General features: G+C 42.4%; 1 protein-coding gene across 7 annotated transcripts in view; it reads left to right on the top strand.

Moving 5' to 3' along the window:
• MTR (5-methyltetrahydrofolate-homocysteine methyltransferase) overlaps positions 1–13897 on the top strand; it is a 107587-nt gene that overhangs the window by 38649 nt on the left and 55041 nt on the right. For 6 of the 7 annotated variants that reach the window (XM_025448525.3, XM_025448521.3, XM_025448520.3 and 3 more), the window contains 3 exons: positions 402–514; positions 3882–4022; positions 6815–7000. In XM_025448525.3, the coding sequence (XP_025304310.1) occupies positions 402–514; positions 3882–4022; positions 6815–7000 (440 nt within the window). The remainder of the gene's footprint in view (positions 1–401; positions 515–3881; positions 4023–6814; positions 7001–13897) is intronic. The other variant, XM_025448526.3, reaches the window with a different exon arrangement.

The following is a 13897-nucleotide window of genomic DNA, read 5'->3' as shown; positions in this document are numbered from 1 at the left end:
GCTTCAAGCTGATGTCTGAGTGGACCACTGTGGAGCAATCTTTCTGATTCTAACTTCATGGCTTTTGCCCCACAGTCTTGGTTAAATAGAGATATGACGATAATTTTTTCTTGTTTCTCCGAGCTGGAATGATGCAGTTCTTTAGAAAAATTTTGAATCTAAATTCCTAAAATACTTCTTTTGGGAGTTCTGGCTGTAAATGTAGCTGTGACATATAGCCTTTGTTGTGTTTAGATCCCTGGAGAAGACCATGGTCCTAATCCTACATCAGGCATCCTGTCTAGTCATGTGGGCTGGGCGACTGAAATGTCTTTTCTTTCTCATGAAAGCATTTGATTTCTTTCTGTCTAATGTCATCATATGAATTTTCAGGAAATTTTCAAAATGCTTCTCCTTTTAAGGTCTAGAACCCTTCAGGATTGGACCGTACACCAACTTTGTTAACATTGGAGAGCGCTGTAACGTGGCAGGATCCAGGAAGTTTGCTAAACTCGTCATGGCAGGAAACTATGAAGTGAGCATCTCGTTAGGACCCTTGAGGCATCTGCCATGTTCTTGGCTAGACAGCATGTAAATGAAACAGCTCTGCCTTCGAGAGTGTTCTGAGCAGAGCTCCTGGGGATTAAAAAGAGAATGGGCAGGTGGGAGGATGATCACCCTCGGAAAACTGAAGCTGCTATTATTATTTGTCAAAAGGAACTGCATCTGGAATCTGAAGTGGGGTGAGGTGGGAGGGATCCAGAGTCTGGCTCTTTCAGTAACTGTGAACTGAGTTTAAAAATTCGAGAACACTCTTCATTTTGGCTTCTCACAAATCCCTTCAGGGGAAGGGGAAGCCAGGGGAATTCCTACTCACTTCCTCATGACCACATCTAACAACTGACTAGTGTGGTGGTCTTCATTCTGCTAGCTGTAGACTAAAATAAGCAAGCACACAGAGAAGATGGACTAGACCCCTGCCTTTGAAAGCTTACATGACGGTTTAGCCATAGTAGTTTTAAGCTTGGTCACTCTGTGGGTGAGCAAAATCTAATCCCAATAGAGGCCACCCTAAATAGCCAGATACGTTTTTTTTTCCTTATTAAAATAGGAAGTTAAGGTTGGAGGAATTTAGTCTGGGCTTTCATGATGATTTATTTTGGCATCAACTGTCACTTGAAGTCTCACAATCTTTAGGAAATAGGTTTTCCAGAAACCAGGATCAAAGCAGACTTGATTTTAATCACAAAGAAAGGACCCCTTTTTTTTTATCCTTTATGGACTTATTAGTTCCTACTCCTCGGTAGCCCTCAAAGGCACCCGGTTAGCTGGTCTGCTGGCTCTTGCCAGATCCCGTCCATCCTCTTCCCTGCATTCCTACTGCTGCTTGCTGCCATCATGTGCTTTTGTCACTGTCTTCCCCAGATCAGAAGCTTTCATAGGGTCACAATTTTTTTGCAGATGGGATAAAATCCAGACTCTTTAGGGCAGCATTCATTTCTCTCCACTTAGACACCCATCCCAATCCATCATCCGCACATTCCAGGAGGCTTGCTTCTGCACTCATGCCCTCTTTTCATGTTTATTCTCCTCTGAAATCCTGATGACCCTTCGTAGTTACATAGCCTGCTTCAAATGGCCATATTTCTATTTACATTTTGATTCTTATGGTCATTCTGTGGTGTCCCTTTGAGCTGTCAGATTTGATAGATTTGATACTGTGAACAGAGGGCATTTTAGGAAGATGAAAGTGGATGGGAATAATATCTAGCCTTTATTTTTTAATTTTTTTAGAAGATTTTATTTATTTATTCATTCTTGAGAGACACAGAAAGAGTAGCGGAGACATAGGCGGAGGGAGGGAGCCTGATGTGGGACTCAGTCGCAGGACTCTGGGATCATGACCTGAGTCAAAGACAGATGCTCAACCACTGAGCCACACAGGTGCCCCTCTATCTAGCCTTTAGTAAGGTCTCACTGTGTGCTGGTCACAGCATGAGGCATGAGGCATCATTACTCACTGAGTCTTCACAGGCCTGTGAGGCAGTTAACCATCACTGCACCCATTTTATGGATGTACATGTGGGGGAAGGTAAGCTATTCTCCTGTTGTTTCACAGCAAGGACATGATGGACCCCAAGTTGACTCTGCAGGGGACACAGGAAGGGGAGACAGTGGAATCTGGCAGGAGGTTGTTAGGGGCGACTCCTCATTTCATTATAGTTTTCCTTGAGTTAGTGATCCCTCTAGGTTTGTGGTTTGGTGGAAAGGGAACTGACTTTGGAGGAAGCTCCAGTGCTGATTTTTGCTCACCTTGTACAAATAACTTCCTCCTAGTGAGCCCATTTGGGAAGGTTGGACCTGCAAGTTTTTACTCTGTGACTTTTCTGGCCTACAAAGGTCGATGTTGGCATCTCTGCTTTCCAGCTCTTTCGATCTCTGGTCTCACCAGGTTGCTGGCTGTCTCCTCTCTGCATCCTCCCGTGCCTGCAGACTGTCGCTCTGAGGTGGCTTCCTCCATTTCAGTCTGCAGAGACAGACCCTTTCCTATTGTGTAGGCCATCTTGCCCTTGACTCACATCACATATGGCAGCGCTGCTAGCTATTGCCTGACTTTGTCATGTGCCCCCAGCTAGATGTGAGCCCTTCAAGGACATGGATTGGGATGCATGCTTTTCATTTTTTATAATATTTAACACATTGCTGATAACTGAAAAACATTGTTTGATGTGCTGAAGTGTATTATGAGCTTTTTCCTGTGTAACCTTGGGTCATTATGAACGGTGTTTCCTTGTGGCATCTGCTAGAGGGTCTCAGCCCTGCTCTATCACGATTGCTTAAGATGTCCATGTGGTTTTCTTAAGTTAAGGAAAAATTAGGACAACATCGGACATTGCTATTCATTTTATCCTTATTTGTTTTATTACATTACGAAGTGTACAGTGAAGACCTAAAATAACCTCTGTTTTATCAGTTAGTTGGAAAGCATCGTGGAACATGTATATTTTGCCCAGTACTGTCCAAAGGAGAGCAGGGGAAATGTAAGACCTTTCCACAGTTCCAAACACCTACACTCTATTTTGAGGAATAAGCCAACACATGAAATCACAAGGATATGATGATCTAATAAACCATGATGATGTAATGATCACAGTTGTTACAGATATTTCAGAGGCAGCAGTCATTTTGGAATAAGCAGTGTTTCCCACCCAAACTATGTTCTCTGGAACAGTGATCCTATAAGGTATTCCTTCAGTGGTCATAAGTGGGGAATGCTGTGTATTCTGTTCTTGGATATTTACAGTGTGTAACAGTGTATGAAAGGATTTGAAAAGCCTTCCAGTTTAAAAACCTGCTGGATTTTATTTAACTCCTATTTAATGCAACTTTTACCAATAGCCTGCAACACACTTTGCATGTCTTGGCAAACACTGAAGAGTCACAGAAGTTTTGGATGGTTTCTATGAGGACTTTTTTTGGAGGAGATGGGGCCTGAGCTGGGTTGTACACAGTATAGAAGGGAAGGGGACTGTATTCCAAGCAGAGGGGACAATGTGATCTGTGACCCTGAAGTGGAAACAGACACGGCCAGGTGGAGGGAACCAGAAGGGCAGGAGACAAGGCCAGGTCACAGAGGGCCTTTGAACACCAGGCTGGGGAGTTTAGCTTCTTTACAGCAGGCAAACAGAGCCTTGGTGGATTGTGAGGGAGGGAGGAGATGTGGAAGAAAGGCCAGTTGTCAGTCTGCAATGATTGTTGGGCAGAGAGCAGGCCTGGACTTGGGAAGGCTGGTTAGTCCAGTCTGATTTGAAAGGACTGCTGGGGAGGTGAGGATGACTTTTGCTGACCTTCTCTTGAGTCACCTTCTCCTAACACTGCCTCCTCTGGCATTCTTTCCTCAGGAAGCACTGAGTGTTGCCAAAGCACAGGTGGAAATGGGAGCGCAGGTGTTGGATATCAACATGGATGATGGCATGCTTGATGGTCCGAGTGCCATGACCAAATTTTGCAACTTTATCGCTTCGGAGCCTGACATTGCCAAGGTTGTTTACATGACCTCATCTGTCACTCCTTCAACTTTGTCACTTGTCCCAGGGATCTGTCATCTCATGCTTTCCTACTGTGAAAGCCCAATGGTTTCTGACCACCACTTTCTCCCTTAATGTTAGCCTTCCAATATAAACTAGAGAGAGCTGTGACTTCAGCTCAGCTTCTGGAATTGCTTACAAGAATGGTTTCCTCTGGTGTCTAGCCAGACGAAGAACCTGCTTCCCACGTCTCTGAAGGATACACTGGCCCTTTCCTACTAGGGCATTGGTCCATTCCTAGTGTAGGAGCGCTCAGGCAGTTCTTCCTTATTGCGGGAGGAAGAGACCTTCCATGGCTTATCAGGGTAAAAACAAGACTATAAAACAAGATTTAATCGAAATAGTATATGTCAGCTTTGCATTTGTTCTTTAAAAGATGAAAGTTAATTTTTGCGTCTAGTTTTTGAAACAAGTTTTTTAGATGGATTCTAAAATCATTAAAAACTTTTACTTCAGGCAGCCCAGACGGCTCAGTGGTTTAGCGCCGCCTTCAGCCCAGGGTATGATCCTGGGGACCCAGGGTCGAGTCCCATGTCGAGCTCCCTGCTCGGAGCCTGCTTCTCCCTTTGCTGTAAAGTTCTTTTTTAAAGAAACTTCCTCATGCTTTGAGAGATGGGGCTGTCAGGTTTTCATTAGGCCTTCAGCAGATGCTTATGTTAGATGTCTTGTGGTAAGCACTAGAAAACATGAACCCATCTTTCATTTGTGTCTTAAAACTCCTCAGTAAAAAGCCTCATCTCTCCTTTGGGAGTAAGTATTTTGAGAATTTAAGGTGCAGAGAAGCCAAAGGACTTGTTCTGAGTCTGCCGGAATCAGAGGGAGAGCAGTTGTTCAGCAGTGGGAAGGGGGCTGTGCTAGAAGTCGGAGACTCTTCTGGTCCTGGACAATTTGGCTGACTATTGGCCTGTTTCCTTCCTCTGCCCTGAAGTGGGAGCTGTCATACCTGCTGTGTCTGACTCACACTGTGAAGATAAAAGTGCCTCAACTATGAACAGCCTTGTATAACAAGATATTATTAATTAATTACTGTTATGACTGCTCCAGTAATTTTTTTTCTGTATCTTTCCTGGATTGGACCTACTACCAAAATTTATTTGAGATCAAAGTATGAACAGCTGGAGTCAAGCATAAAAGGTGGGACTAGCCCATTTTCACCAGCAGAGCTGGGACTCCAAAACATTGGTCAGGTGTTGTCACTGGTACCCGATCCTTTTTCTAGCAAACGTAGGAAACCCAGCATGGTTAGAAAGGGTAGAATCGCTGGATCCCGCATTCCATTGTGCTCTCTCCCCTTTGGAGGCATGGCCGTAGGAAGGCCCCAGGGGCCCTGGAAACCTGGGAACCTTTCCTTTTTTTTTTTTTTTAAATAATAAATTTATTTTTTATTGGTGTTCAATTTGCCAACATACAGAATAACACCCAGTGCTCATCCCGTCAAGTGCCCCCCTCAGTGCCCGTCACCCATTCATACCCACCCCCTGCCCTCCTCCCCTTACACCACCCCTAGTTCGTTTCCCAGAGTTAGGAGTCTTTATGTTCTGTCTCCCTTTCTGATATTTCCTACCCATTTCTTCTCCCTTCCCTTCTATTCCCTTTTACTATTATTTATATTCCCCAAATGAATGAGACCATATAATGTTTGTCCTTTCCTTATTGACTTATTTCCTTTCCTTGACTTCTCCTGCCTGGCTCTCCCTGTGCCTATGTGGGGGGGTCTGCTGCCCTGAAACAGGCTTTCATAGCAGCTTTGTCCCTCTCATGCCCTCGCCTTACCCACGCTTCATGTTGTTATTTGTTAAATCACTTACTTCCAGAAAGCTTGGGGAAGCCAGGGAGCCGCCTACTCTGTCACTGCCCCTAGGTCTAGCACGGGGCCCAGTGTAGTTGTCCCTTAGTTGTATACTTATTGAGTGGGTGCAGTAATGGAGCTTAGATCAGCGGCCCTGTTTCATTTCTTTGCTTGACTCTAGTCTTGCCTTGAAACCCTTAACTTTCACCTTTCCTAGAATAGAGCCATGAATGCATGGAGACTGTGAGAAATAAACCTACCCTCTCTGTGCATTCCAGTTTTGTCCTTTATTGTAGTTCTATGCATTTATTAAATATTACATTTTTCCTTCCTAGGAGTAAAACTTTTTTTTGTTTGCTTTTTCCAGTTAGGAATTTGATTTTCTAAAGGGAAGGTTGAATTTTTTTTTTTTAAGATTTTATTTATTTGTTCATGAGAGACACACGGAGAGAGGCAGAGACAGAGGCCCAGTGAGAAGCAGTCTCCTTGCGGGGAACCTGATGCAGGACTCGATCCCAGGACTATGGGATCATTACTTGGGCAGATGCCCAACCAGGAAGTCACCCAGGAGCCCAAGATTGAATTTGAATAATTGGCTGGAGAGCTGTTCCTGGGGATGTGAGGCTAAACACTAATCCCAGAGTCAGATCAGGGATATCTGAATCCTGTTTGAGGTTTAGGCATTTGAAGGTGCAAACTGGTGATGACACTGTGAACTGACATCTGATTTCATTCCGGTGTTTAGCTGCGATCTTTGATTTGTCAACTTCTCTCTCATGCATGTGAGACTGGAATTACTCCCAAGTATTTTGGGCTTTAAGAACAAATACATTAAAGTCCTTTTTCTGCCTCACTACTCTTGTGTATTGTTTCCCTAAATAAGAAATAAATAAGGACTCTTGGGGAGGGTGGTGACTTGTAAATCTTCCGTGAATTTTTCCTGCCCTTCTGATCTTAGGTGCCCCTGTGCATTGACTCTTCCAATTTTGCTGTGATTGAAGCTGGCTTGAAGTGCTGCCAGGGAAAATGCATTGTCAACAGCATTAGTCTGAAGGAGGGAGAGGATGACTTCTTGGAGAAGGCTAGGAAGATTAAGAAGTTTGGAGCTGCTGTGGTGGTCATGGCTTTTGATGAAGAAGGGCAGGTGAGTGATTTCTTTTGACCTCACTCTATGGCATTGCACAGTCTAGACAGCATGATGGAAGAGAACAGACTCCACAACAGCCGTGTAAACACCACAAGTGCCATATGTGTCCACACACACACACACACACACACAGGTCATACACATGTACAGATACTTGTATTTATATATGCATGTCAAAATTAGATGCATAATGAAGTCTTTATAGAGAAAGGAATTATTCAGTAAATTCTATGAGAATGACTGGCTGTGCATTTGGAAAAAAATAAAATAGAGCCCTATTTCCCACCATATGCTAAAATAAGGTCTATGTGAGTTAACAGTCTAAGTGTATAAAACAAAATTCTGAAGAGTATATGGGCAAAATAGTCATCTAAACTTGGGAAGCCAGAAGGAGAATTAATAGAGCCATCTGCATGGAGACATAACACTTTCTATGGTGAAGGATGTGGTACTGTCTGCAGCATGAGTAGTAGCAGTGGGTTAATATCCCCAATATGCAGCATTTCCTCAAATCAGAAAATAAAACACCCAAATCAATCCAAAAGGAGACTAAACAAAGGAAATGAATAAGCAGTTTATGGAAGAAGAAATACAAATAGCCAATAAACCTATGAGAAGATACTCTATTTTATAATAATTAAAGATATGGAAAAGGAAGTATTAGTGAGATATTTCTTTCTTTTATCAAAGAGAGAAGTAAAAGGTTGACAAATGGCACCTCCTATAATGTCTCTGCCATGGAATCACAGAGGGGCAATGGGAAGCTTCAAACATAATGATAGTTCAACTGAGTGATGGGTGTGTGGTGACTATATTGTATTGTCACTTTATTTTTTTTAAAGATTTATTTATTTATTTTAAAGAGAAAAATGCAGTGAGGGGAGGGGCAGTGGGAAAGGGAGAAGCAGACTCCCTGCTAAGTGCAGAGCCCTACTTGGACCTGATCTGAGGACCCTGAGATCATGAACTAAGCTGAAACCAAGAGTTGGACACTTAACCCACTGAGCCAGGGACCCTTTTGCATGACTTTTATAACTGTTTTTGTGTCTATTCAATATTTTTTTAAAAACAATGATAAAACCTCCATCCCTTATGATTCAGCCCTCTTTGGGAATCTCGTAATGGCTGATATGTAGGGTATCACTCATTGTAGCACTGTGGTAGCACAAAATGGAAAACACTCTGAAAGTCCATTAATAGGGGAATGCTTAAATCTTGCTACATGCCACCAGAATACACTGTACCAGGTAAAGAGAATGAGGTGATGGAATCATGTCTATAATATATTGAAAAATGGGGGGAAAAAAACCAGGTGACATGATCCTGACTTTATTTAATAAAGGTTTATATGGATGTATGTGTGTCTGTATAAGCAGAGAAAGAAAGCTAGTTAACTAGAGGGTAAGGATGGTTTCAGATGGGACATACTGACTTTTATTTTATATAATTGACAAGTGGTGGTATTTTATGTCCGTTTTCTTTCTCTGCTTTGTGTATTTTTAAAATAAAATTGTTTTTACTAAAGGGTTATTGTATTTGTACAAAAGATAGTTTCATCAGGAGAAAAATTCAAATAATCCAAAAGGGTGCAGAAGAGATAACTTTTTTTGTATATTTTTTTATTGGAGTTCGATTTGCCAACATATAGCCTAACATCCAGGGTTCATCCCGTCACCCAGTCACCCCAACCCCCCACCCACGACCCTTTCCACGACCCCTTGTTCGTTTCCCAGAATTAGGAGTCTCTCATGTTCCGTCACCCTCTCTGATATTTCCCACTCATTTTCTCTCCTTTCCCCTTTATTCCTTTTCACTATTTTTCATTATTCCCCAAATGAATGAGACCATATAATGTTTGTCCTTCTCCGATTGACTTACTTCACTCAGCTTAATACCCTCCAGTTCCATCCACGTTGAAGCAAATGGTCGGTATTTGTCGTTTCTAAAGGCTGAGTAATATTCCATTGTATACATAAACCACATCTTCTTTATCCATTCATCTTTCGATGGACACCGAGGCTCCTTCCACAGTTTGGCTATTGTGGACATTGCTGCTAGAAACATTGGGGTGCAGGTGTCCCGGCGTTTTATTGCATCTGTATCTTTGGGGTAAATCCCCAACAGTGCAATTGCTGGGTCGTAGGGCAGTTCTTTTATTAACTCTTTGAGGAACCTCCACACAGTTTTCCAGAGTGGCTGCACCAGTTCACATTCCCACCAACAGTGCAAGTGGGTTCCCCTTTCTCCGCATCCTCTCTAACATTTGTGGTTTCCTACTGTGTTAATTTTCCCCATTCTCGCTGGTGTGAGGTGGTATCTCATTGTGGTTTTGATTTGCATTTCCCTGATGGCCAGTGATGCGGAGCATTTTCTCATGTGCTTGTTGGCCATGTCTATGTCTTCCTCTGTGAGATTTCTGTTCATGTGATCTGCCCATTTCACGATTGGATTGTTTGTTTTTTTTGGTGTTGAGTTTAATAAGTTCTTTATAGATCTTGGATACTAGCCCTTTATCTGAGATGTCATTTGCAAATATCTTCTCCCATTCTGTAGGTTGTCTTTTAGTTTTGTTGACTGTTTCTTTTGCTGTGCAGAAGCATTTTATCTTGATGAAGTCCCAGTAGTTCAACTTGGCCCCAGCCAAGTTCAGAAAGGGTGTTGCCTATGTTCTCCTCTAGGATTTTTGATAGATTCTTGTCTTATATTTAGATCTTTCATCCATTTTGAGTTTATCTTTGTGTCTGGTGTAAGAGAATGGTCTAGTTTCATTCTTCTGCATGTGACTGTTCAGTTTTCCCGGTACCATTTATTGAAGAGACTGTCCTTTTTCCAGTGGATAATCTTTCCTGCTTTGTCGAATATTAGTTGACCATAGAGTTGAGGGCCCATTTCTGGGTTCTTTATTCTGTTCTATTGACCTATGTGTCTGTTTTTGTGCCAGTACCACACTGTCTTGATGACCACAGCTTTGTAGTACAACCTGAAATCCGTCATTGAGATGCCCCTGGCTCTGGTTTTCTTTTTCAATATTCCCCTGGCTATTCGGGATCTTTTCTGATTCCACACAAATCTTTTTTTTCTTTTTTTAATTTTTATTTATTTATGATAGTCACACACAGAGAGAGAGAGAGAGAGAGGCAGAGACATAGGCAGAGGGAGAAGCAGGCTCCATGCACCGGGAGCCCGACGTGGGATTCGATCCTGGGTCTCCAGGATCGCGCCCTGGGCCAAAGGCAGGCGCCAAACCGCTGCGCCACCCAGGGATCCCTGATTCCACACAAATCTTAAGATGATTTGTTCCAACTCTCTGAAGAAAGTCCATGGTATTTTGATAGGGATTGTATTGAATGTGTAAATTGCCCTGGGTAGCATTGGCATTTTCACAATATTATTTCTTCCAATCCATGAGCATGGAGTATTTTTCCATCTCTTTGTGTCTTCCTCAATTTCTTTCAGAAGTGTTCTGTAGTTTTTAGGGTATAGATCCTTTACCTCTTCGGTTAGGTTTATTCTTAGGTATCTTTTGCTTTTGGGTGCAATTGTAAATGGAACTGATTCCTTAATTTCTCTTTCTTCAGTCTCATTGTTAGTGTATAGAAATGCCACTGATTTCTGGGCATTGATTCTGTATCCTGCCACACTGATGAATTGCTGTATGAGTTCTAGCAATCTTGGGGTGGAGTCTTTTGGGTTTTCTATGTACAGTATCATGTCAACTGCAAAGAGGGAGAGTTTGACTTACAAGAGATCATTTTGATAATGAACCTTTTCTCATACTAAGCAGGCACACACACTACCCACATTAAATCAGCTTTTCTTCCCAACATATAAATGTTAGGTGTTTGTGTGTGTATATATATATATATGTATTTTTTTTTTAAGGTTTTACTTATTTATTCATGGGAGACAGAGAGAGAGGCAGAGACATAGGCAGAGGGAGAAGCAGACTGCCTGTGGGGAGCCCGATGCGGGACTCGATCCCAGGACTCTGGGATCACGTTCTGAGCCACAGTTAGATGCTCAACCACGGAGCTATCCAGGTGCCCCTGTTAGATATATGTTATTATTTTTGTGTTCCATACTCTTGAGTCACTGTTGTCACACAGGTAGCAAGCAGTAGTGCCAGGATTTGAGCCTAGATCTGGTATCATTCATCAGACTCTGCTAAATGTTTGGGTGAAAGAATCCAGGGGATTGCTGTCAGGAAGAATTGGCTGTTTTAGAAAAAGTGGTCTCATAAAGCCCCTCCGAAGAGGAAACATTGAAAACCTGAATAACATGAGAAAGTCGTGTGCCCATTTAAGAAAAGAGGAGAAGTTATCCCAAATTGAAAGTTTTGTATAAAGGAGTTTACACCTGCCGTTCTGGAACTCTTCACTCCCACTCAGCAGAATGTTGGCACCTTCCCATCTTAGTAAATCTGTGTTATAACTCCATCGTCTATGGTTGCATTAGATTCCAGTTGCATGTTTTCTTTAGTCTACTAGTAAATGAAATTACAATGGTTTATAATTTTTTAGTAGAATGAGTGTGGTCAGAACTCTCATTCAGCCATCTACTCCCCACCCCCGGCCCGCAGTGGTTTTCCTCATCCTGGGGCTGCGAGGTCAAAGTGTGTTCGCGGGAAGCATTTGTGCACATGCTGCCAAATAGTGCTTCTGTGAAGTTGTCATCCAGTCGTCTCCCACTGCTGGTTCAGTTTGGGGGGACCTTCCAATGTAAATTTCATTTTTCCTTAAGATGTATATATGGGTAGTTACAAATAGTTCTGTGCGGCTCTGTATGAAAACCAGAAGCCCCCAGCCCTGCAGACCCCCAGAGGCCACCGCTGTCAACTCTCTTTTCTGCTTGTGACATTTATATTCCTTGTCTCCTTGTAGTGGTGACGGATTTGGTGTTTTTACTTTTCCACTGGTACTCTTCTAACCATTGGTTCTTTTTTGCAAAACCTATTTATTTTCCCACTTTCTGGATGCTTCTGGGACCTCATATGTCAACAGTGTTCTGAAATCACTTGACAATGAGCCATCAGTTATATTGGGTGCTTAGTGGGCCCTTTCATTTGGGAAACCAAATTTCACAAATGAAATGGTCACAGTTGTAGCAAGTTTTCTTGAATGATTTTATCTTTTGTCATGTGTGGCATTCATATATTAGATGTTTTGGAAAGATTGCCTTTTTTTTTTTTTAATCTTTTCCTTCCTGTTTTTTCAACTCTAGCATTTTGCTCTGCTTGATATGAGATTTCTACACCTACATATATTCTCCAAATCCTCTGTTAGTCTTATTTCTTCTTTCTAAGAGCTGTTCGTTGTTACCTTAAGTGGTCATTTAAAAATCGGTACAGAAATCTGGTATTGTTTGTTGGAGGCAGATACGGGCTTTAATTCTTTCAAATATATCTTGTGTGCCTAGCCATGGGGAGATAGCAGAGAATAAAACCTAATCTCTGTCCTTGTGCAATTTGCATTCTTAGAGGGCAAACAGAGTAAGAAATAAAAACAGATCACACACATCATCTAACATATATGGATATATGGTGGATATACTTGGGAATAATTTGTACATAGATAGGATTTAAAGTTGTGAGACTGACTCTATTCCCAAAGGAATGACTATAGAGCAGAGCTCCTAGGAGTGTATCTTGGAGCTGCAGTGCTCAGGGCTGGGGAAAAGAGGAGACTCCAACATCACTAGAAGAATTTGAGGAGGAGCAACCTCTTTGGTAGGAGAGGAACCAGAGGACAGGTTCACTTGGAAGTCAAGAGGAGATCAAGCTTCAAGAAAGGCATGATGAGCTATTTTAAAGAGCTGTGGTAGATCAAGTTGGATAAGACAAAGAATTTATCACTGGATTAGGAATGGGGTAGTTTATGATCTTGCTGTACTGTTTCCAAGGAGATGAAAGCCCAATTGGAGTGGGTTCAAGAGAAAATAGAATTGGAGGCAGCAGGTGTAAACAGCCTTTTTTGAGGAGTTTTGCTGTAAAAGGGAACAGAAATAGTGTGGAAGCCAGAGATGGATAGGAGGTTAAGGAGGAGTGTGTGTGTGTGTGAGAAAATGGATCATGTGATAATATGATAAGCTGATGGGAATGATCTGGTAGAGAGAGAGGGAGGAATTGATGTACCAGAGAAAGGGAGTGTTTGTTATGTCCCTGACCTTGTAAGTGGAGAGGGTTGGCAGTCAGTCTGCAAGTGAAGGGGGTAGCAGTTCACTCCCACTGCGGGAGAGAAGGCGTAGTACGAGTGTGGATCCAGAGGCAGGCTGAGCCGTGTGCAGGTGGGAGTCTGTAATTGCTTCTGTTTTCTCTGTGAAGTAGGAAGCAAGGTCAGCTCTGAGAGTGAGAATGAGAAACCAGTGCTCTGTGCTTTGTGTGTCTGTGGTGCTTAACCAGGAGTGTGAGGCAGAAACACTCCCGTGGGGAATGGTAGTCTCTGCTGATGCTTTTAAAAAAACATACATTCCTGGGCTCTACCCCTTGAGTTCCTGCCTCATTTGGTCTGGGGTGAGATCTGGCTTCAGTAATTTTTTTTTAAAATTTAAATTCCAGCATATTTAATGTACGGTGTTACATTAATCTCAGGAGTACAGTATAGTGATTCAGCAATTCTGGGCATTGCCTGGTGATGAGCATCACCACAGGCAGCTTCCTTAATTCCATCACCCGTTTCAACTGTTCCCTACTACCTCTCTGGTGGCCATCAGTGTGTGCTCTGCAGTTAAAAGTCTGTTTCTTGTTTTGTCTCTCTTTTTTTTTCTTTGATAGTTTGTTTTGTTTCTTAAATCTGGCTTCAGGAATTTTAAAGCTGTAGAGGTGATGTATACCCCGATTGAAAATCGGAAACCCTGTATCTCAGTCCTCATAACAACCACCTGGGGTAGCTGTGGTCC

This window comes from Canis lupus, chromosome 4 (assembly GCF_003254725.2).
Source record: "Canis lupus dingo isolate Sandy chromosome 4, ASM325472v2, whole genome shotgun sequence".
In the NCBI taxonomy this organism is placed as follows: domain Eukaryota; kingdom Metazoa; phylum Chordata; class Mammalia; order Carnivora; family Canidae; genus Canis; species Canis lupus.
The sequence above is the reverse complement of the archived record's forward strand: the minus strand, read 5'-3'. Positions and strand labels throughout refer to the sequence as shown.